At 42.6% G+C, this 23,186-nt stretch overlaps 2 protein-coding genes across 3 annotated transcripts in view; one reads left to right on the top strand and one right to left on the bottom strand.

The window, feature by feature from the left end:
• Positions 1–1,221: 1,221 nt before the first annotated feature.
• SHROOM1 (shroom family member 1) overlaps positions 1,222–23,186 on the bottom strand; it is a 48,097-nt gene continuing 26,132 nt past the window's right edge. Inside the window, exons 2-8 of one of the 2 annotated variants that reach the window (XM_079967922.1) lie at positions 19,632–22,390; positions 15,776–15,846; positions 11,374–12,027; positions 9,558–10,136; positions 8,750–8,879; positions 3,001–3,273; positions 1,222–1,819 (exon numbers count right to left, since the gene is read on the bottom strand). In XM_079967922.1, the coding sequence (XP_079824048.1) occupies positions 1,568–1,819; positions 3,001–3,273; positions 8,750–8,879; positions 9,558–10,136; positions 11,374–12,027; positions 15,776–15,846; positions 19,632–22,244 (4,572 nt within the window). In that variant the 5' untranslated portion in view covers positions 22,245–22,390 and the 3' untranslated portion in view covers positions 1,222–1,567. Of the gene's footprint in view, positions 1,823–3,000; positions 3,274–8,749; positions 8,880–9,557; positions 10,137–11,373; positions 12,028–15,775; positions 15,847–19,631; positions 22,391–23,186 lie in introns of both variants that reach the window. The other variant, XM_079967921.1, reaches the window with a different exon arrangement.
• The window catches only part of GDF9 (growth differentiation factor 9), a 49,386-nt gene continuing 42,945 nt past the window's right edge, over positions 16,746–23,186 (top strand). Inside the window, exon 1 of the mRNA XM_079967985.1 lies at positions 16,746–16,868. The gene's annotated coding sequence lies outside the window, so the exon portion shown is untranslated. The remainder of the gene's footprint in view (positions 16,869–23,186) is intronic.

Genomic DNA, 23,186 nt, shown 5'->3' with positions numbered 1-23,186 from the left:
TGTACTCCAACAACATTATGTTCCCCATTCTAGTCTTGAACTGATCGTTCTAGTCCACCGGTTCTGTCCTTTTCTCATTCAGCACCCTTTCCTTGTCCTTCTGTTAGACAAAGGCAGTCAAAGTAACCGACAAATGTGCAAATGGTGGTGGGTGTTTGAAAGGAAGATGTGGCAAAACAATTCATAACATAGCATATGGCCAGTTGGAAGAGTACATTCCCTGGAGCTGTATATTGCACCAAACCCTGTGTTTTTGAGGTACTTGGTTTTGGTTTAATTATTTTTAAATGCCTAGAAATGCCATGTGTATTTATTTACCCCACTCCAATTTTTATGTTGCAATTAGAGAGGAGAGATTCTCGCATCAAAGAAAATGAACATTTTAATATATCAATCATTGTAAAATGTATTAAACACAACCAGCATTTGGAATAGATTAGCCGAGTGGAAAGTTATGCCCTCTACACCCAACACTCTAAGGTGACAAAGTTGGGTTTTGGCCAAGGCCAGCAGAGAGGCACTCTAACAGTGTTATCATTTCCATTTTGCACAGAGTATTCAAGAAGATCAGATTCAGCTTAAGAGAATTATTAGGCAATGACCTACCTCTTCCACATTGCGGGGGGGCAAGGCGGGGGGAAGCATTGAGGTTGCTCTGGTGAAGAACTGCCAAATCCCTGGAGCCAGCACCCATCAGAACAGACCAATGGTTGGACCCAGTATAAGACAGCTTCTTATGTCTGTTGCTTCTTAAGGAATGAATGTTATAATTAAATGGAATGCTGTCCAGAAAAACTCATTCATAGGATATCAATTATTTCATATAAAATCTGGGTACATATTTTGAAAAAGATATGGCTGTATATGGGAAATTGCAAAGAATTGTAAGCACACCTAGTAAGAGTAAGGTAGGGGAGCAAGAAAGAAAGGCAGCTGGAAAGAGGTATTCCTCAACATCCTGCACACCCACGTTCCGAAGAAACAATTCTAGTACGTGAATAGCTCCAGGCTGGGTTTTATGACTGTTTCATAGAGCCCAGAGTTATTGGCCCTGCAAGCTGCTCCCTTTGTTAGAGGGAAGCCCTGTGGTTAAACTGGAAAAGGAGTTTGTTAAAAGGCCTGCAAGTGTTGTGCCACAGAGTTGGTGCTATTGTGTTTCACATTTAAACGTGAACGTTGCCTGTCAATTAAATACCCACTCCATCCAGAAAGAGGAAAACATTTTATGATACTTATATATTCTTTATTGGGATGATGTCAGTCTGGAAACAGACCAGCAGTCTGCAGGAAAGAAAAACAGCGCACCAGCTCATTAATGAAAGGCAATACACATTGCATCAGTCATTCCAAGATAAAATGCATTGCCACCTACAGTTAAGGTTTTGTCACTTTCTCCTAAAAATGTTTGCCTGGGCCAATTAAGCCCTTGTCAGCACTGAGGCATGGAGATGCCTATGTGAAGTCACCAAACGCAGTCTTGCTTCCTTCTTAAATGTTTCCATGGATACAGATGGAGTTCTAGCACAGTCGCTTCATTCATGAAACCAAGTGGCCTGCTAATATGGCTTTAAGTAGGAATACTCTTCTCCAACCTCTCCAGTTTCTCTTCAAGAAACTTAATCTGCTCCTCAAGGTCCTTCTGTTCAATCAATAGTGATGTCTTTTCCTGTACAAAGTGCTTGTAGTCCTGAAGCTGCGTTTCAGTCATGTATTTGGAAAGAATACCCGACACCACCCTTTCTCTCCGATCCAGATTCTCTTTCAGGTCCTTTGCATCCTCCCGCTGCCTGGACAAGAGCCTGTGCCGCTCTTTTAATGACTGCTAAAGACAACAAAAACAACTCAGAAATTAGTGTGCGAACATTATAACATGCAACGAATATTTCCTTCTGTCCTGTAGTCAGTCAACTGGTCCTCCTAACACTTTGTGTTTAGAACTTGCATTGTATTTTAACAAAACCGGAAATGATTCCTATCATGCCCTAAATTAATCTACCATGAATCTGAGTGTGGATCATGGCTGGAGAATGCCCACGAATGCCTATTTATTCATAATATTTATTATCTGTTCCTCATTACGAAAAGTATTACCAGAGCAAGTTACATAAAAACAGCAGAGACTCTGTGTAATTGTAATTTATTATTTGTACCCCGCCCATCTGGCTGGGTTTCAATATGGCTCATGTTAACTGTGGTGTATTTTATGGACCCAGTAAGTGACAGAAATGTGATTGGAGCAAACAAATGTATTTTACCAACATCGTTGAAGATGCAGAATGATCCCCCATCCCTGAAATATTTGTGCTTGTCTGACCAAGTACAGCTTATGGTGGAAAGACTGGCTGAGGATCAAATTAAATGTAACACACAGTAAATGTATGAACAGTTTCTTGCCAGCCTGAGGGTGCAGTAGAGACAAGGCTGCAAAACATTACCCATCTAGCTACTTCCCTGTTCGTTCTTACTTTCTTTTTTAAAAAAGCTTTCTGTCTACTTTTCTACCCATCTTTTACTTTATGGAAATAATTTTGAAGGGGAAAATGGCCAGTGATGAAAGGGATCCCATTCACCCCACTCTCAATTCCTCTGCTGTCTCCTATGCTGTGTGTCTAGTTTCAGTCTCCAAACAAGAGTTAATACTTCGCCTGAGAGACCTCCGTATTGTGAAACACAGAAATATTGTCCAAGATTTCCGAGGGGCAGAAGTCAGATAGGGGACAGCTGGCAACATGGTGATTTCTCACCCCATTACTGACAAGTGACACACACCCTCCTTCAAATGTTACCAGCAAACAGCCTGGGATCAGCCACATCACAGCAGCACCCAAGCAGCTGAAGGTCAATATTACGTACTGGATCCTAAGCACCATTAATCATGGAATCCGCATTGCTGCAGCAGGTGTCTAGATTTAGAAATTTATGTCCAGGCAACCAGAAAAGTCATATCTTGAAGGGCATATAGTAAAACAGCCTACCCTCAGTTCCTGCCTTGGAACTCACCTTCTCCTCAGCATCTGTGTTTTCATCCATTTTCTCCATAGCGTTTTGGACCCGAGCAAGGCGGCTGGAGAGGCACAGCAGCAGGCTCACCACCTTCTCCAGATCACCAATGAACATCATGTAGCGCTCGTACTCATTGGGTTTACACAGGTCTTGGACCAGGGTCTCCAGCTCCTTGCCACGCACAGCATACCCCTTAGCTTCAGACTCGATCAGCTCCCTCTCAAGCCACAGAGCCTGTAGCTTCAGATGGATGCTGGAAATAAGTTCTCTCTGCAAGGAAGGAAGCCATTAAGAAAGTGAATTGGCTTTGATAGACAGGTTTTAGTAGGGTGGTTCTCGGATAAGGTGGCAGGCCCTGAAGGAACACTTCGGAGGAGAACATTTTTAGCCAAAATTCCCTCCTACCTAGCATGGCAGGGTTTATAAGCCTCTTTTTACTGCCTTAAGCTCCTAGTTGAGTTTCTATGGGAGTGAAGGAAATCCAAGTCTGTCTAAAACATTGGGCAGCTAGGAAGGCCTATTGCTCCATATTTGCCACCACAAAAATTGTCTTATTGAGGTTACAGGGATATCCTAAAAGGGACACAAAGCTTGGGCTAAAATTGCTTATGAGTATATACTTCATTTTCAAGAAAACTGATCGAAGCAAGCCTTTTCACAAAATGCAGGAGCAAAGCTATACAATTCTGAAATAAAACAAATACAGTTTATTATAATGAAAATGCTGGCAAATATTACTCAGGTGAATGCCTTTTTTCACTGCTTAGCCTGGGTGGTAGTAGCTACTGTTATTAATTATTATTATTATTATTATTATTATTATTATTAACCCCCGTCTCCCCCCAAAAAAACACATTTTAAAAGGGCATAGGATGTCAATGAAATCAACCAAAGGCCTCGTTAAAAAGGTACATTTTTGGCTGTGGCCTAAAGGTGTATAATGAAGACGCCAGGTGAACTTCCCCGGGGAGAGCATTCCACAGATGGGGAGCCACTGCAGAGAAGGCCTCTTCTTGTGTTGCCACCCTCCAGACCTCAGAAGCAAGGCCTCCGAAGATGATCTCAGGGTCCAGGTAGGTTCATAAGGAAAGAGGCAGTCCTTGAGGTATTGCGGTCGTGAGCCATTTAAGGCTTTATAGGTCAAAACCAGCAATTTGAATTGGGCCCGGAAACTAACTGGTAGCCAGTGCAGTCAGATCAGGATTGGTGTAATATGCTCAAACTGTCTTTCTCCGGTGAGCAACCTGGTCAATGAATTCTGCACTAGCTGAAGATTCTGAACGTATAATGCATCTGAAGGCAGCCCTGTTTAGGGAAGCTTTTAATGTTTAACAGACCACTGTATTTTAATATTTTGTTGGAAGCCACCCAGAGTGGTTGGGGAAACCCAGCCAGATGGGCAGTATAAATAATAAATTATTATTTATTATTATTATTATTATTATTATTATTATTATTATTATTATTAAACACATTGCAGTAATCTAACCATGAGGTTACCAGAGCATAGACAACAGTAGTGAGGCTATTCGTGTCCAGATAAGAGGCATAGCTGGGCCACCAGCCAAAGCTGATAGAAGGCACTCTGGGCCACTGAGGCCACCTGAGCCTCAAGTGACAGCAAAAGATCCAGGCGTACCCCCAAGCTATGAACCTGCTCCTTCAGAAAAGCATTCGCCAAGCAACGCCCTCTGGGAACAACCATCCAAGTAGGACTGGGACCACCCCAAGGGTCTAAAACGCAAGTGGTTGCCCTGAGTGATCCAAGCACCTTGTCCACATCCTTGAGCCTCATCAGCTGAAACTCATCTAATACAACAGGACTAGACTGTGCTCTGGACACCCCACAAGATTCATCTGCTAGTGGGATTCAAGACTTACAGTCCCCAAAGAACTTTGTTTCTGGCATTTCCATAAGTGTACAAAATAGCTCACACCACCATGGGGTCTAGCTCAGCCATCTGTCCTCAAGCAGGCATCAGGCAGAAGAGGAAAAATAGATTCCAGGAAGTGGAGGAAAGCAAGCTGCTGGTCCCCAATTTTAAAGCCTCAACTCTCTACAATAAAGTCAGATTCCCCTGTCTCCAGGGCCCTGGTATGCACACAATGAATGTCACTATACATCAGAGTTGAGGCAGCCACACCTCTGTCTGATGCCAAGATTTATCAACATTTAGATGGGGAAAAGCATGGTAGGGCAGATATGGAGTAAATATGTGGGTCCTGTCTATGTGTGTGATGAGCGGGATTCAGCCACAGGAACTTGAACATGCATGTTTATACTAACTAGGCTGCCCCTGTAGGCACCTAAAATGGTTTTTAAAACAGAGGGCAGTAAGATCAGCATGGCCACGTTTTAACAATGATTTATTTATTTACCTTTGTGCCTTGCTCAAGTGGCTTATGAGGTTCTTGCTCACCCATTTATTCTCACAGCAACCCTATGAGATAGGTTAGGGAGAGAGGGATTGAGTAGGTTGAGCTCACTCAGTGAACTTCATTGTTGAGTGGGGATTTGAACTTGGCTTTCTCTAATCTTAGTCTGGCATTCAAACCACTATCCAACACTGGCGCTTATATCAATGGCTGGGACAAGTGAGGTTCATCATAGGAAGCAACAGCTTATAAACTGCCAGGGGGGGGCCACTAGGTGGCGCATCGGAAGATGGCTGACAATAACATCTCTCTGACCCACACGAGGTAATTTGGAGGCTATGATGGGGGTAATTAGCCTCCTTAACCCCCCCCCCAGGATTATGGGGGGGACGGCCCTTGCCTGCTGTGCCCTATACCACCCCCGAATTTGTGGGGGTGGGGGCACTAGGCACAAAGCCCTCCTGTGGGATTTTCGGCACTCCTCGACGCCGTCCCCGATTCGCGCCGCTGGTTGCAATGATCTTTAAAAGAAATAATTTGGACATGATTAATTGCACATACATCAAGGAAAAAGGGGAGTAAATACTGCTGACAGAAGAGATCTCTGATAACAAGACAACAATAAAATACGAGAAGAACGTCAAGATACGGTAATGACTGAGGGGGGAGGGGGGAAAAACCTGCCTCTACCTTTTTATGTGATTTAACAAGAATCCCCCTCCCCTAATGAGTCAGAAATTAAGGACTTAAGCTGTGGATTTAAGGCTGTGTGGAGATAAACTTTCGATCCAAAGCAATGTTTCAAGATGAAGCTGGAAAGCTAAGAGTTTTGGAGTGACACAGTCAGGAAAAAATGCCGTTCGCCATTTTGTGAGGCATTGTGGGAGCTCTTGGGTCTGGGAGGAGAAAGAGAGAAATTGAGTTGTTTACATATCGTGAATCAACTCCTCGGTGGGACTTAAGAGCGACAAATGCCAAAATTTACGATGGATAAAGTGATGTTATCTACGAAGGAGATATATGGAAACCATCTGGACTTAGTGGAGGAACGGGAAATCCACACAGGATTATTACACTTGCTATTGGCTTAAGGAGACTAACAGAAGAGATCGTAAAGGAAAAAGAGAAATTATACGAACAAGATATGATGTGGCAACACCAAGATAAGACTGGATAGAATTATGAACTTTGTTTGGACTGATTGGGACTGATTTGGACATTAACGCAGTAGTAAGAAGATGATCTGAATTCCCCTTTGGATCTTGAAGTATGGGTTCCCCCAACAAAATTTAAAAATTTGGCTTTGTAATTCGGAATTTATATGATGTGATTTAATTTGATGTGATTGGCCAGTTAATAAAAATTATTTAAAAAAAATAAAAATAAACTGCCGAAGAAAGTTACAGGTGGGCAGAACATGACTGGCATAGTTGAAATGTTGCCAAGTTTTAATGACTAGCGAGCCTCCTTTGCAAAGAAACCTGGGATTTCTGCCAAAGGCGCCTCAGTATAACTATTTCCTCAGTTATGGTTTCATTCTCTGCACTGTGAAAGCCAATATGACACACCAAGCCTGTCAATAGGAAGGGCTGCCAGATCTCAAAATGAAGCGTATCATATTCCCACGGGATGCCAGGTCTCATTCATGTAGGGTTCGTGGCCTGGTCTCACCCAGTTCACAGCCATGAAACTATTTCTAAGCAGGAGAATCTGAGGCAAGAAACCACATTTATTCAAAACGGAACCAATGTATGCCAGATCTTCTGGCAAAGACGTCACAACATCGCCAGTGGAAAGGATAAAATAAAAGCAAAAACCTGTTGATGTTAAGGAAGGCAACTTAAAATTATCAGAACTGCACAAGCGATGGAACTAAGTTGCTAACTCCTTAGTGAATATTCTGACAAAAATGGTTTTTAATCTCATGGTAATAGCTCTTCTTTGTGTATCACTTCAGAAAAGCTGAATGTTTGCACCATGCCTGCCAAATTAAACCTTGTTAAAACACCACTGATTTCAATGGAAGAAGCACATGCTTAACTCTTGCATAAATCAATAGGTAACTGGGCACTGCTGAGACGGTATTTGGTTTTCATGTGCTTTTGTTTTCTCGGGCTAATGTCTTCCTATACGCATCACATTCACATACAGAGAGGCACCATATGCACATGCATGTGTGTACACACAGAGAGAAATGCCATATCTTCATGCCTGTGCATGCGTGCACACAAACACACATTTGTACACACAGTTGCCCTGCCACCTTCTCCTGGGAAAACTCTCTGTTTACTGCTGAATCAGAGCAAACATCAACCGGGTTTTCTGTGGATTGACGTTTGCTCCAATTTAGCGCTTAAGAGCATGTTTTCTGGGGGAAAGTGGTGGAGTAAAGGCAAAACCGCTCAGATTCATACCTAGAAAGCACGGGGCAAGTGGAAAACCACTCAGACCCATGCTTTCCAGGCACAGGACAAGTGGAAGTGTGGATGAGCCCTTAGTCTGCATCTTTTTCTTTCTTTCTTTCTTTCTTTCTTTCTTTCTCTCTCGAGAAAGAAAGAAAGAAAGAAAGAAAGAAAGAAAGAAAGAAACGAGAGAGAGAGAGAGAGAGAAAGAAAGAAAGAAAGAAAGAAAGAAGAAGAGAGAGAGAGAGAGAGAGAGACACTCTGACCAGGAGGTTGGCAGGCACATGTGTGACAACAAACAGTGGGCCTAGAATGTATTTAGATGCTCTAGGTGCTGTCCTCTAAGGTTGGCTTATTAAACTCCCACATTTGCCTCTGGTTTCTTTTTCTGTCTTGTTCTCTTCATTTTTTCAGAGGAGGAGAGCAGGAGGGAGAACCAGAGAGAGAGAAAGACAGAGACTAAAGGAAAGTAAAGGGTGTTGTTTAGGGTTTTTTTGTTGGAGGAGGTTGTTGCTGTTATTGGTATTATTATTTTTTGTGTTATAATTTATGTGGAAATTGTTTCAATTGTGTTGTGTGCTTTTTGATGGCTTTTATTGTTTATGACTACTTTTGTTATGTTTGTAATTATGTGGTTTTTTTATGTTGTAACCCGCCTTGAGCATGGTTTTAACTGTGGAATGGCAGCATACTAAAACAATTATGTATGTATGTCTATATGTATGTATGAAAGGATGCAGTCAGACAAACATGGAAGCTAAGGAAACTGATGGAGGGTGGCTGCTAGTGTGACATGTGTCATGGCTTGAGGAGACCTCCGAAATCTGGATCTGGATGGTTGTCCAAAGGTTGTCTGAAGTTTCCCCAGGCCTATTACACTCACATATCAGAGAGGAAGTCCCACTGAACCAACAGAACTTCTGTCTGAATAAACATATACAGGATTGCATGGTCACTCGTCCACCTACTTTCTTTGATGTAATGCTGTCTGGATCATCAAGACTTTCTCTGTTTTTACTCAGAATTTGGTCTGTACTTTGCTCAAGAAAACTCTGAGTCCCATGAGATGGGTCTGCTGCACAGTCACTGCTTCTTTGGCTGTTAAAATAAAAAGCAATCATTATAAATGCTTCTTTAACAATGTGACAACTAATGTATTAACAGAGATATTGCTGATCACAAAAAAGCGCTCAGACAGAGCACTCAAAACCACTTTCCCAGCCTCTCCAACATTGGGATGGCATTCAAAGTATTACTAATTCAACAAAGATACTATACTGCCTGCTGGGTCACCACACTTCACAGTTTGTTAGGAACCCCTAGTGTAAATTTTCTTAATGGGAGTTCAGGGTTATAAGGAGACTCCCCTCCCAAATGATTTCCTTGCAGGGTGGGGTATGAAGCCAATACAGGTGCCCCTCCCTGCTGGCAAAGCGAGGAAGAAGCAGATGCTGTGGGTTCTGGTGAAATCTTGTAAGTGCCCCACAAATTTTTGCGGAGACCCTCATGAGATCTCGCTGGTACCTGGAAGCCACATGACCCAGTAAGTGAGGCTTTGGCAGGACTGGCAAGGGTAGATGAGTTCTGTGCAGCATGCATACCAGAGAGCACCTTCCCATTTCACCTCAGGTGGCAAAACAGGATGGGATTCCCCTGCCCTTACCCAAAGTATAGTTCCTGTGGTTTTCTGTGCCATATAAACTTACAGTGTATGTACTTTCCTAACCCAAGAAAATCTTTAATAAAAAACAAATAATAAGAAATATATAAACTTACTCTTTTTCTTGGACAGACTGAATTCCCTCCTTCCTTCTGCAGGATCTGCCTGGCATTGAAATGTTCACAGGGAAAAGGCCTTCCATGAGATCTAGAGCAGTCTTCCTGGTGGGATGGGGCGTGAGGATGTCAACCAGAGACTTGTCTTTGGCAATAATCTCAACCGCAAGGTCTTCGCACCTTTGGTCCTCTGTTGATATTGACTGTGCTAAAGATAAATCTGTGCCTTGTGCTGGAAAGTTACAGTCATGCTCATCTTGCAGAGCTCTTGAATCTGCTAATGGATGGCTAGTATTTCTCTGTCCTTGGCTGTCTAACAAGGCAGTGCAATAATACGCCCTGCTCTCTGAGTCATGGGTTGCGTTATTTGCCTCTAATTGCTGCCACCGGGTTCTTCCAGAAGCACTGGAAAGTTGGGATTTGTCACTTAGTTCTTTCTTCAGCTGAGAATGTCTGCTGTTCTGTTCTTTGAAAGCTGGGAAGTCGAGAGCCATGTCTGCACGATGTGAATTTTCAGGAGAATTCTCATCTTCTCTGCTATTTCCAAGACTAGATTCTTCTTTCTCATGGACAGGGAAGCTAGAAGAAAGACAAAGCTGTATAAAATTATTGTGTTTCTTCTTTGCCTCTGGGTTCTAGGGATGGAGTACTCACTCAAGCTTCCATGTCTGGTTAAGTCCTGCTTTCAGGTTAATGACTGGTAGGTTTATAAACAGCTTTATTATTATTATTAAGAACAACAGAAACACAACTGTCTTTCAGCAAGGCAAAGCAGCACACACAGCCTTCTCTTCCATCATATAGAAACATAAGCATGTGCACATGTGCACACACAGAGCCATACCCAGTAGGACTGCATCACACCTAGCAAGTATGAATGGGGAAACCAGATTATTCAAGTACAGGCCCCTGAAAAGGTACATTGAGTACACAACAGGAATTGTTTGGGGCTGATACCTTTTCCCCACAACTGATTCTGCTCCTGTGTCCATCACACAGAAATGCAACAAATGACGCTTCCTAGCATGGACAGAAGAGTAAGCGGCATCTAATTAATTTCTGTGCATCAAGCAAAAATCAGATATTTAGCTGCAATGTCTTTCAGGCTCTCCCACCCCCTGCCCCACATTTAACCACACATGCTCGTAACAAAGGTGCTCCCAAAACCTTTTGTTTTTGTTACTTGAGTTACATTGGCACCACTGTGTTGTGTTGTATACAATAGAATTCTTCAGGCATAGTATAACCATGCTTTAGATGTATGGTGTGAATGTGGCCCAGACTTAAGGGTCACACAGGCTATGCTGTGTACCACACACATCTCTGCCCTCCCAACATCTCGCTGCCATCTGTGCCCCTTAGCACCTGTCAGCTGAGGTGACTGCATCACGCCTCCTAGTGGTAGGGGCTGCCCCTGGAGCCTGGATGGAGAAGGCTGGTCCAGAGCCTGAGAATGCTTTGCAGCAAGGAAGATGCTCCAGGGTGCAGTTCTCATAGCCTGCCACATGGGACAGCAGCACACAGAAACAAACATCCCCAGTTACAGTCCCAGCAGTTCCCAAAACTCAAGACTATTATTAAGAAGCAGTCGAGGGAGGCAAGCATGATTATAGTGTCAGCAACATTCTGTTCCTCTCCTTCAAAACTGCACTTTTCCAGGCCAAAGTGATTGTGAGCCTTTCCCAGGGGGTTGCAGAGTGCATCGTCTTCTATGTATTGTACATTTTATATGTGCATGTGTGCTCTCTCTGAGTTAACATGGCAGCTCAGAATAAATAGAAACACATTGGCCCCAAATGGGAATGTTTATTTTTACCTGGTACTAGGCTCTTCCTTGACTTGCTTTCCTTCTGTGGAAGCCGGAGGCATCGGGGCAGGCTGGGGTGCTCTTCTGCTCAGAATAAAACTCCTACTTTCTCTATGGAGGGAAGGGAGGTCAGAGGCTGCATGTGAGCCACTGCCGAAAGACTCCTTAAAAACCTCATCGTCCATCTCAGCAGGAGCAGGAGGGGCTGATGAAGAATGAAGAGGCTCCAAAGGTAGGTTTGGAGAAGGCAACCTGCCAACCGAAAGCAGGGGTACACTGCTTACACTTGGGAAAGCGTACAAGACTTTATTTGTGGTAGGGGGTTGTTTCAGTTCATGGACTGTTGAATTTGACCCGCTTTGTCCTCCAACAGCTTCCATGTGTGGCTGTCTGAGCCCAGATGATGCAGGCTCACAATGCTGCAAAGTATTTGGATGCTTTTCTCCTTGCCAGTCTTTGCCCATCTGTAGCCCAGAGGAAATAGGCCAACTCTTCAGATGGGGAAGCTGATCCGTACTTTGGCTCAGTGGGGACAGTCTAGCCATTTCAGAGGTCCCAGGTTCCCCCATAGATTCCCCTCTTCTTCCAGCACTTTGCTTTGCAGCCACCAGAGCATGTGTTTTGTCAGATGCATCAGCTTCCAATTTCTCCTTTGATGGGGAGCTAAAGTTTGGTTTCAAATATATATATTAAAAAGGAAAGTCACTTCATTTCATTCATGTTTTGCCCTAACAGACCAGCTTCCATTGTCTAATTACAGAATGAGGCTTCCCTCCCCACCTAGCGCCAAATGGAAACAGTAGAGAAGCACTTGTACTGAGAAAATGAAAAATAAAAACTAAATTTTTGAAGATTCATAACCTGAGCAGCAACCTGAGTATGAAAAGCAAGCACCTGGAAGTCTCCGATACCCAAATTGTTACTTATTCATATGTAAAATCTGCTAGGTAAGCACACCCTCAGTGATGTTAACTGACACACGCAAATTGATTTTGTGTAAGGCTTTCTATGTGATCACTTAGCTATTCCCTCTCAAGGGTGTTTAGCTGTCCTGCTTCTGCCCAGGGCAACAACCGCCTTAGGTAATGAACACCAGCTTTTTGTGTGCGTGCAAATAACAACTTGTTCATTTGCTATATTAATGCATGCATTAAAAGAGCAGATGTCCCTACCATCAGATAACAAGCGTATATTGGGGGCAGGTGGGTTATAAAATGATGTGTTCCCTTCCTTTAGAGCAGCTGACTGTGCAAACCTAATAAATCTGAAGCACTTTTATGAGTTGCTTTGAAGTTGGAATCCTAATGCACTGGAATGCAGTTATGGTACCACATTTCGTTCTGGAAAGGAACTGAAGAATTTAAAGGGTGCGGGAAATGGAGGTAGCTGTTGAAGGTTGAAGTGTGCTATTCTAGTCAGGCCTGTGGCTTTCTCTGTCAGTGGAAGATAATACAATGCATCATCCATAGTCTATAAATCTGTGCTTACTGATGGGATAATCTTACATCTAAATATTTTTCCATCCTTCACTTAACTTGAGTTTTAACCAGTCTTTTTATACTTCATCTGTGCCAAAACTCCCTTTGGTTTTAAAGTTCTATTTTAAGCACACATCTTAAGAGTTATAAACAGATCCAGAGGAAACTTCCATTTTGTTCTCCTTAGGCATGTCTCTCCCTTGCAAGTCAAATGCTGTTTCAACAGGAGATCAGATGGTGGAGCTATGATCTCAAATAATGGGCAACAGAACTACTGTTTGCACTTTTGGAATATGGAGAGGAATTTCCTCTGCTCCATTTGCAGCCATTTCACATTTTTCTTCTTCACATTTTGAGGCCCATGAGAGACTCAAACAACAGTCGAAATAAATTAAAAAATTAAAAAATGGTCCAGTAGCACCTTAGAGACCAACTAAGTTTGTTCTGGGTATAAGCTTTCGTGTGCACCCACACTTCTTCAGATACACTGAAACAGAAATCACCAGACCCTTATATATAGTGGGAGGGTGGGGTGGGGTTTTTCTCAGCTGTAGGGTGGCTGAGGCCCCGTGGTGCGCCCGGTCCCTATGGGCACCGCGCGCTCTGTTCCTTCCCTGTGGGCACTGCACACCCCATCCCTATGGGCGCCACGTGCCCCCTGCTGCACGAGGCACACGGTGCCCATAAGGACTGGACAGCACGGGGCCCATGGCGCCCATAGGGAAGGGATGGGTGGTTCGCTCTGCCCCCGACGCCCCAGGTGCCCGAGAGTCTTCCTCCGCCGCTGTTTACATTGCGTTTCTAGGGGCTTTTCTTGCATGTGTTTATTACTCACTTGCAGAAAATGACAAGTCTGATCTACATATACAGCAGAATAAGTTTGCAGAATCTTGAGGCAGAGTGGATTGTACTACTCCAGACTGCAGGTAGATCATGATATTTTTTCAATGCTGCCTCATGTCAAAAACTCCCTGCAAGTAAAAATAAAACAAAACAAAAAACCTACCAAACTGGGAGAGGGGAACTTGTGCAACAGGGCTTGCTCAATGCTGTGCTAGTTTTCTACCTGCAGTGAAGACCTTTTAAAAACAGGGAAGCATTCAACAGTATCATTCTATGTACAGTTGGAAGTAGCACAGTTCTTTCTGCTGCATGTATAGACCAGGTCACTGGTGAAGACTCTCTTAAGGAAAATAATAATGATAATGATAATGATAATGATAATGATAATGATAATGATAATGATGATAATAATAATTTATTTGTACCCTACCTATCTGACTGGGTTGCCCCAGCCACCCTTGCACAACTTCCAGCATATTAAAAACATAGTAAAACCTTAAACCTTAAAATGTTTGCCTATACAGGGCTGCCTTCAGATGTTTCCTAAATGAAAGGCTTCTATTGCATAGAAATCAATTTCCCACCTCTCAAAATGTAGTATTTTCTTGCACGGGAAATACTATCTTGCCCCAAACAGGCATGCCTTTCATGACACTTTGCATAGTTTGGGTGACTGCTGTGCAAAGGTCATAGGCAACAGGAAACTGGTAGGATTAAGTCAGAATCCACAAGCTGCAGAACCAACTGCAGCAGACAGTAGGTCAGTGGCTCCCACTTCTGCTTAACAGCTATGGGGACAACAGAAAGTTTGGCTGTAACCCTAACAATGCTACTGTAAATCCTACTGTATACCTTTACTCTTAATGGTAGGTGAGGTTAGGATTGCAGCCTAACACTTGAACCTAGCTACCAAAGTCCTTATGAAGAAGTTGCTGAGTATCTTTCTCCATGCCCCAATCTGCTCTATCAATCTTAAAAATAGCCAAGGACTGGAGCACCACATATAAGCAAGCCCTGGATCCTACTGAACCAAGATGACAGTTTTATGAACATTTATTCTAAGGAGTGTGGCATGCCCAAGAGAAAGTTCTTCCTAAGGAAAAAGAAATGGCTAGATAAAAATTAAGACTTCTTCTGGATTAATTCCATGAGCTGTTAAAGTTTTGGGTATACAGATCCAGAAGCTCTTGCTTTCTTCAAATATCCCTGAATTTGATGGTTGATGTAGGGGAAATCTCCAAGTCAGAGATATTGTGGTAATGCCCCCCCCCAAAAAAACCCACACACACCAAACAACACACTCTCCAACTCTTGAATTTGCTGCACTCATTCTTGATTCCATCCTGAGTATTCTTTAAAACCATTATCTGCAACCACTGCATTCATTTGCAATCCCAATAGTGCTACATAGAAGGCAGAACCATTAAACCCTTTCAGTTATACAGATGTTTTGTTATTCACTTGTTTGTTTTCAAAGCGACAGATCAACAAATATATGTGCTGAAATGAATGGGAACTGAATGGAGAATTCCAGCAACCGTGCACATCCACAAGAAAGCCTGAACATGCATTTGCCCAGTCCTCACACACAGTCTCAAAATGGTGGTGGGGCAAGTGACTGTACCCAAGAGATTTCGTGCACTGCTTGGTCAATAGGAAAGTTGCACAGTGTTATATCACAGTAGCCTGGCAGGTAGAACTGCTCAGATGTATCTGAAAAAACTTTTACGTTTGGGTGGAACTAAGAGCTGGTTCAGACATTTAACTGTGTTGTTCTTACCATGAGACACATTTCCAGTGATGCACTTATACTACAAACCTAATGTATAACTCACCCCATACAGCGATGGCCTCCCAGAAACAATTTCCATGACCATAGCAGTAGCTAAAACATTAGGGTCCAATGGAAATGGAACCAGAAGCAAATGGAAATTCCTTCTGAGATGCAATGGCCAAACTTCTGAAATGGGGCATGCCTGTCTTAGGTTCTCCACATGAATGAACTCATGGGAAAAGCCTATTCTCATCAAGACATAACACAGTGAAAATCTAATCGTAAGAGCTGGTCCTGTGAATATTTGCACACTTACTTGGGGTGCGTGGAATAGTATTCATGGTCTTGAGCCGACAACGCAGGGCAGGCTGTGGAGCTATAGAAAACCTGGGGATGGAAAACAACCATGTTTTATGATGAGGAGACCTCTCCATATGACTTTGTAGCTCTCTACTTTTCATTTGCATGCTAACTGACTAGGAAGAGATTTCTCAGCCCTAAATAAGAAAATAAGTTTTTTAATACCCTCTGTTATGGCACTGTTAATACCCTCTTTTAATACTCTCTTCTATGGCACTCCCACATTTTGCTACCAGCAGAAAACTGAGAAATGATTAGGGACCTGTGTTTTCTGTGATGCTGCTACAGGCTCAAGATGAAATGGCTAATTTGACCATCTTGTATCCATTGGCTTCCTCCAGAATATTGTGTCCAAGACTGAGCTTCCAGAGAATCCCACCTTTCACACAGACAGCAGCAAACCCTTTTCTAGTCCTCACAGATAGGCTTGGCTATGTGTGTGCAAAGCCAGGTGACTCTTAGCAGCAAAATAAGTGCCTGAATAAATAATGGCCAGTCAGAGAGGGATTTTGCTCCTTGCTATAACCAAGAGAAATAGAATGAAGTTTGGAAAATAAGAAAAAATAAGCAGATTTGTATCATTTTAGCACAGCAGCATACATGTATCCTGGTGAGTTCTATTCCAAATTCCAATGCTCACAATCCAAATCTTCATCATTCTGCTGCCATTTGACAGGGATCTTTATCACCAAAATGTAGCTATCCTTCAAAATGTGCACTCTTCCGAATTTTGCAATGCCCAGATTTTGTACCAAATGAGGTGTACAAAGGTGTGCATGAAGCTGCATATATATTAGTGAAAATGACATATGAAAATGCATTGTGTTAAGGAAAATTGCTTTCAGAAATGTGTATATTACAGAAAATTGCACACAAAAATGTTTTATTCTGAGAAATTCACAGTAAAAGGCTGGCAATTTTTTATGAGGACTTTTTTGTTTGTTTTTTTAAAAAGATCACAATGTGATGTGGAAATCTGGAGAACTTAAAGACTAAATAAACAAGAAGCTGAGAGAAACCAAAACCAGCAGGCTCGTCCAACTCTAGTGGTAAGAATAAGTCTGCTCCAGATCACTGAAGAGGAACTGGTTGTGGTGGATAATGTAAGCTACTGGTTACTTTAGAATGAGCAGTCTTAGAAGGAATCTCTTTCAATCATGGTGATGCATGTCGTTTATTTTATATTGAAAAGCTCCACAAACCTTTTGCTTATAACATAATGTATTTTTCTGTGTATAAGACTATATGTCCCCCCATTTTTTTAAGTTTGAAATTGGGGGTTGTCTTATACACAGAATGTTTAAAATATTTATTTCTTAATTTTGGGCTCAAAGAATAGGGTTGTCGTATACATGGGGGCATCTTATACACGAAAAAATACGGTACTTGATAATTTAGTAAGTATATTGTGAGCAATAGCTACCTAGAGAGCTGGTTACCAAACCACAAGTCTGGAACCAAAACTGAATGGCAATGACTTGTCGAAGGTCATATGTAGTTGAGGTGGGACTGGACTGAAGGTCCCTCACTTCCAGAAGAAGAAACATTAGAAGACAGACCCTAAACTTTCCTTGGTTCTGAAGTAGTAATACACATAGATGGGGAAACTGCAGCCCTCCAGCAACCACCATGGCCCATGGTCAGGAATGATGGAAATTGGAATGCAACAACATCTTGAGGTCCACAAGGTCTTTAGCCCTCTCTTAAGAGTTCTCTAAGGCATAGTGCCAGAGTACTCTGCCATGCTCCGGAACCTCATTTGTTGAATGGCATATACCAGGAAAATATTAAGCTGCACTATCCTCAGCCTGACACAGACCAAAGGTCCATCTTGCCCAATAACAGAATTTGCCTGCTGCTTCCTGATCCGTAATACAAAAAGTGACTAGCTACCCTTAGCAGGAGTCTTTTTTCTCTCTCCTGAAAACCAAAGAGATTATGAACAGTTTCTTATTATATATGTAGGTAGCACTACTGCTCTTTCTCTATTTTTTCTTTCCCTTTTGCCTCTGTTTGCCTTCCTTATCCTGTTTTTCCAGCACTGTTGACAGACATTGTCCTCCAAATGTTGGCACTGAGAAGTGCATATTTCTCCCCTGAAGCTGGAAAAGGTTTATGGAACATGACAGAAATCAAAAAAGCCAACAGCTGATGTTGGGGCGGAGGATGAACCAGGGGAGTATTAAACAGGGAGTATAAGACAGTGAGGCTGGGGCAGTTCACACAACAGAGCCTCTTCTGGAATGGCAAGCTCCAGAACCTGTGTGGTTTCTCTGAGGAATGGAAATCCATCAAGATTCACCACCTATGCCAGGATACCTTGCATAGTATCTAAGCACCTCTTTGCAAAAGACAAAAATTCCTAATCAGAATTCACTTCCATATAGGGAATTGTACTACTCTCGAGATTTGCACATTACAAGTGAATTTTACATAGGCAATTGGACTTTCATGAAGCAGCTCTCCAAGCCGTTTGAAAGAACAAAATTATGGTGAGTTCATGATTCTGCTGGCACATTCAGACTGGAAAAGTCAGAAGTGAAAAGAAGTTAGGAGACCAGAAGTTTATTATATAATTTTATATAATTTTATCCAGTTCTTCTGTATTAGAAAATATGGAACAGAAGAGCTACTGATATGAGAAGAAAGTGTTGCAGGAGTTTTTAGCCTCACATTCCTAAGTCCTGCAAAGATCGCTTTATTTCAATAATGCACAATTCCAGATATACTGTAGCTCTGCTTTATGGCATTAAATTATAAGAGGGGGAGAGATTACAGAACGCTACAATTCAAGCAGCACTGGGCATGAACAGTCAAAATTAAGCCTCAATGGTCTCAATGACAGAGAAAGTATAGGATATGAAATCATCAGTTTCATTTTTGGTTTGCTCTAATTCTATAATATGAACAATTCCAACTCTTGGTAGCCCCCTTCTTAAATCAGAATGAAAATAATTTAAGCTACCAAGAATTGGAACTGTTCAGTTTACTGAATTAGAGCAGATTTTCTCAACCTGCCCTCTAGATGTTGTTGGACTTCAACTCCCATGAACCACATCCAGGATCACCAATAGTTGTGGATGATGAGAATTCTAGTGCAAAACAACTCAAGGGCCCTAAGTTGAGGAAGGCTGAACTAACATTTCATGCTAGTTTTCTTTAACATTTATTAGAATGCACCATGCATAATAAAGGCATGCTTTCTTATTATTTTATTCAATGTGCTTTCCAAACTCCAGTGTTATCTTTCCAGTACAATTAACAGGAGGAAATGCATCCTGATGGTGCACTGCAAGATACTCCTTCATGGTCTATATCATGGGTAGGCAAACTAAGGCCCGGGGGCCGGATCTGGCCCAATCGCCTTCTAAATTCAGCCTGCAGAAGGTCCGGGAATCAGCGTGTTCTTACATGAGTAGAATGTGTCCTTTTATTTAAAATGCATCTCTGGGTTATTTGTGGGGCATAGGAATTCATTCATTCCTCCCCCCCCAAAAAAATATAGTCCAACCTCCCCCCCCCCCCCAAGGTCTGAGGGACAGTTTTCCCTGCTGGAAAAGTTTGCTGACCCCTGGGTCTACATTTAGATAATTGATAATAGCAACTTATCAGTAATACAATTGTCAGTGGCAAGTTATATCTTAGGTCACATCCACGCCACACACTTAAAAGAACATTTCAAGCACATCAACTTCGCAATCCTGGGAACTGTAATTTACTAAGGATGCTGGGAGTTGCATTTCTATGGGGAAGCTGTGACTATTAAAGTGGTACAAATGTGTGGATGTGACCTAAACAGCTACTTGGTTTACCTGCACAGGAGGAGGAGTTGATTTTGATCTCCCTCGGCTTCTGCTGCAGACAGAACCTGAGTGAAGAAGACTTTTAGCTGAGTCACACTTGCTGGCACAACTTCCTTCATTAGCCATTTCAAACACTGGAGAACTGGTGCTGTGTCTGTCGGTCATGGTGGCAGCAGTTGTAGATGTTAAACTAGGAGGGAAAGAGGGTGGCTCCTGAGTCTTCCCTGGAACAGGAAACTGGCAGAAACCATCCATATTCCTCAGCTTTCTGCTGGCACTGGGATGGGAAGTGCTGTCTTCCACAAACTTCTTTGAATTTGAAGTCCTCGGTTGCAAAGGGGGCTTTTGCTGTGCGCTGCTCTGCCCAATGGGAGGCCGTTGCCCAATCTTTCGTTCCATGTAGTCTAGAAGTGCGTTGTGCTGTATTTGTTTCAGTTCTGCCTTAGAAAGAGATCTTCCCTGGTTTTCCAGAGCTTTACCTTTAATTATCTTAGTGTCTTGTTCATTGATCTCATCGGACCGGGACCTTGCATTTTGCTTTCTCCACGAAATGCTTTGATCTCTCTGATCATCCAGCTCGTTGAGTTTCTCGGGTTCAGAATAAGAGATTTTCTTCTGTTCTTTGGTAGCCCTTTTCCTTCCCCCAATTCGGGCAGCTTGTGGCCTCTTTGATTCTTCCTCATTGCTGATGCTTTCCAGTGGCCTGGAGGCAGGAATCAATTTGGAGTCCTCGTTTGTACTAGATAATGACAAAGACCTGAGATGCTGAATGGATGGCCTTGAAGACGGTGTCTGCTTCAGCCGAATGGGCAAGCTCATTTGTAAATCCTTTCTCTTGAAAGAGGTTTCTCTCAGGACCTTTCTTTGAGCAACTTTTAATTTTTCCCGATAGTCGTTCTTGAACTTCTCATCCACTGATGATGCAGGACTCTCTAGAATTTGACCTTCATGGTTGCTGCCAGGATTATCCACACATGGGTTGGTGTCCCTTGGTATCTCTATCGGCTCTGCAGAGATTGGGAGATTGTTCCTTGGAGATCTTAAAGCAACATCATCTCCTCCTCCTTCTTGAGTCCAATTTTCATGACTCATAAAACTGGGATTTTTCCCACCAGAAAGATAGTAAAGCAGAGGAGTTGTCTTTCTGTTTATCTTTATACTGGCAAAGTCATCCGGGGGCTGGCTTTCAGTTTTCTTAGAAAAATGATGCTTTGGAAAACAAACAGGCTTGAGCATTTCCTCTTGCCTGGAGTTCACCAGAAGTTCAGGGCTGCTATCCATGTCATTTTTCTTTGCTTTTCTAAACCCATTCAGTGGTTGGGAAGCCGAGGTCTCAGCATCGTGACTATAATACGGTAATGCACTGGCTGTCTCCTGGACTTCCCAGTGAGGTGTTTCTGTGAGGTCCAAACCATGAGGCAGTGGCTTCTGCATTCTGGATTGCTGATTTAGAAGTGCTTGCCAGACATCTCTGCTTCCTTCTTCAGAGCTGAAGAAATGTTTCTTGTTGCCTTCATGGCTTTCAATCATTCCTAACACAGCCTTGTTGGAAAGAGAGCTGTCAGTGTATTTTAAGTTTGAACAGCTTTCGTATTCATCCTGGCCCAATCCTGAGCTATCGGCAACTCTGAATGGATGCAGAACACCATGAAGCTGCCCCTTCTTTGTGCTAGATACTGCCACGCAGCTTGGCAGATCTGCTGTGAAGGCTGGTTTGTGTACACTGCAGGCATAAAAATACTGTTTGTTCTCTTGTGTATCATTAACAGCGTTGTGGCTGGTATGTAGTGACGGAGAGGACTTAGACTCCATTGGCTCAGGAAATGCATAAGAGCAGACTGAATTTTGAGCACACGAAATATTCCGGGTCTTGACCAGAGAACCAGATTTTAAATTTTCTTGAAAAATGAAAGGTGTGGTGGATATGGTGGAGCTGGTATTCCTAGAGATATGTTGACTGACAGGATACAAACTGTCACCCTCTTCTGTGACTGGGCTTTCATCCTCCCATCTAGAGAGCCAGTAATCATTGTGATAGTTTGGTGGAGAGTCGGTATCTTGAATGCACACATCTGCTTGCATACTGGGGTCAAAGCAAATTCCAGGATCTACATTTCTGTTTGTTTTATAGCTATCAACTCGAGTTGGTGGGGATGGTGGGTGAGGAGATGGAAATCTAGCCAATGGTGGTGATGGTTGGTATGGCATCCCATGGGCAGAAGTGCTTCCATATGGCTTGCCAAGGCCAGAATTTTCCAATATATAGTTGCTGCCCGCTGCCCTGTCTTCATACATCTGTCTAAATGCTGGATTTATTGCACTGGGATTATAAATGCCTCTAACATATCCTGAGTCCATATATGATAGCTGCTCTAGAGGCAGAGAATCATGCTCATAGCAAAATAGGACAGGACACTCTGGGATATTTGAGCCACCCGAGAAAGAACTATAAGCAGAGTCTGCTTTTCCAGGAATGTGTAAGCACCGGTCTATGCCACTGATGGATTTATCTGGTGAAAACCTGTTAGCATCGCTAGGTGAGGCCACTGGCTCCAAGAGGTCAGCTATTCTTTTGACATGCCTGAGGTTCCATCTTGATATTTCACTCTCAACAGAAGACATATTCTCTTTCACTAATCAGTCTGTTCCTCCAAGTAAGAAACTGACATAATATTAAGAGGTCTTTAATTTTATGGCCATGACTAATCATATTTTGTTGCAGATATTTTCACATGTCATCATCGCACTTCATGAACGGAGAGATGATCCTAGGAAAGAAAAGAGGTAATTGAAACACATCAGTGTTGCTTACTGCTGTCTTACTACTACATAGCCCAGTTAGATTCACGGGCCACCCTCAGTAGCCCCAACCCATAAGCATTTGATTGGTTGATCACAAGAGCCAGTTCAAATATCTAATAGAAGCAGGAATCACATAAAAGGTTACACAGGTTTCACTTGTCCTTCTCCTCACCATGTAACATTCACATTAACTTCCAATGCTGTCTCTGTACACTTATAGTTTCCTACAGAAACCCTCCTCTGGCCCAAAAAACTAAAAAATGGTGTATTGCTTTCATAGACTCTTGATCCTGTCTCTGTCCATAAGTTCCCAGTTCTTCCTCCATCACTGTCTGCTTCCTTACCATCCCAACCATGTTTTTTTTCATTTTGGAGTTTGACCCAGAGTTCAACTGTGAGTCACTAGGAATCTTCTGTACTCTTATGTTAGCTGCCTCTGCCCCAACTGATTCCACATCTGGACTTTCTCAGGCTTGAATACGGATTCACTTGCTAATTAGCGGCCCTAATTTGTCATTGCTGTGAACACTTGCATTTCATAAATAACTTGTCCTGTTCCTTAGCCAAAAAAAGGTGTATCAGATTATATATCACTACAAACAAGACAGCTTCCCTCATTCTGTTTGGATATATTATAAGTATTATCCTTCACTGAGTGTGTGCCAGTATCCTTCAGGCATGAGAATAGTAAACACTATGCTTCTTGGGTGCTTATAATTTGAAAGATGTAATTTACATTTTTGTTTTATAAACATAAGATTT

The sequence above is a fragment of the Podarcis cretensis genome, assembly GCF_951804945.1.
Source record: "Podarcis cretensis genome assembly, chromosome: 2".
Taxonomy (NCBI): Eukaryota; Metazoa; Chordata; class Lepidosauria; order Squamata; family Lacertidae; genus Podarcis; species Podarcis cretensis.
The sequence above is the reverse complement of the archived record's forward strand: the minus strand, read 5'-3'. Positions and strand labels throughout refer to the sequence as shown.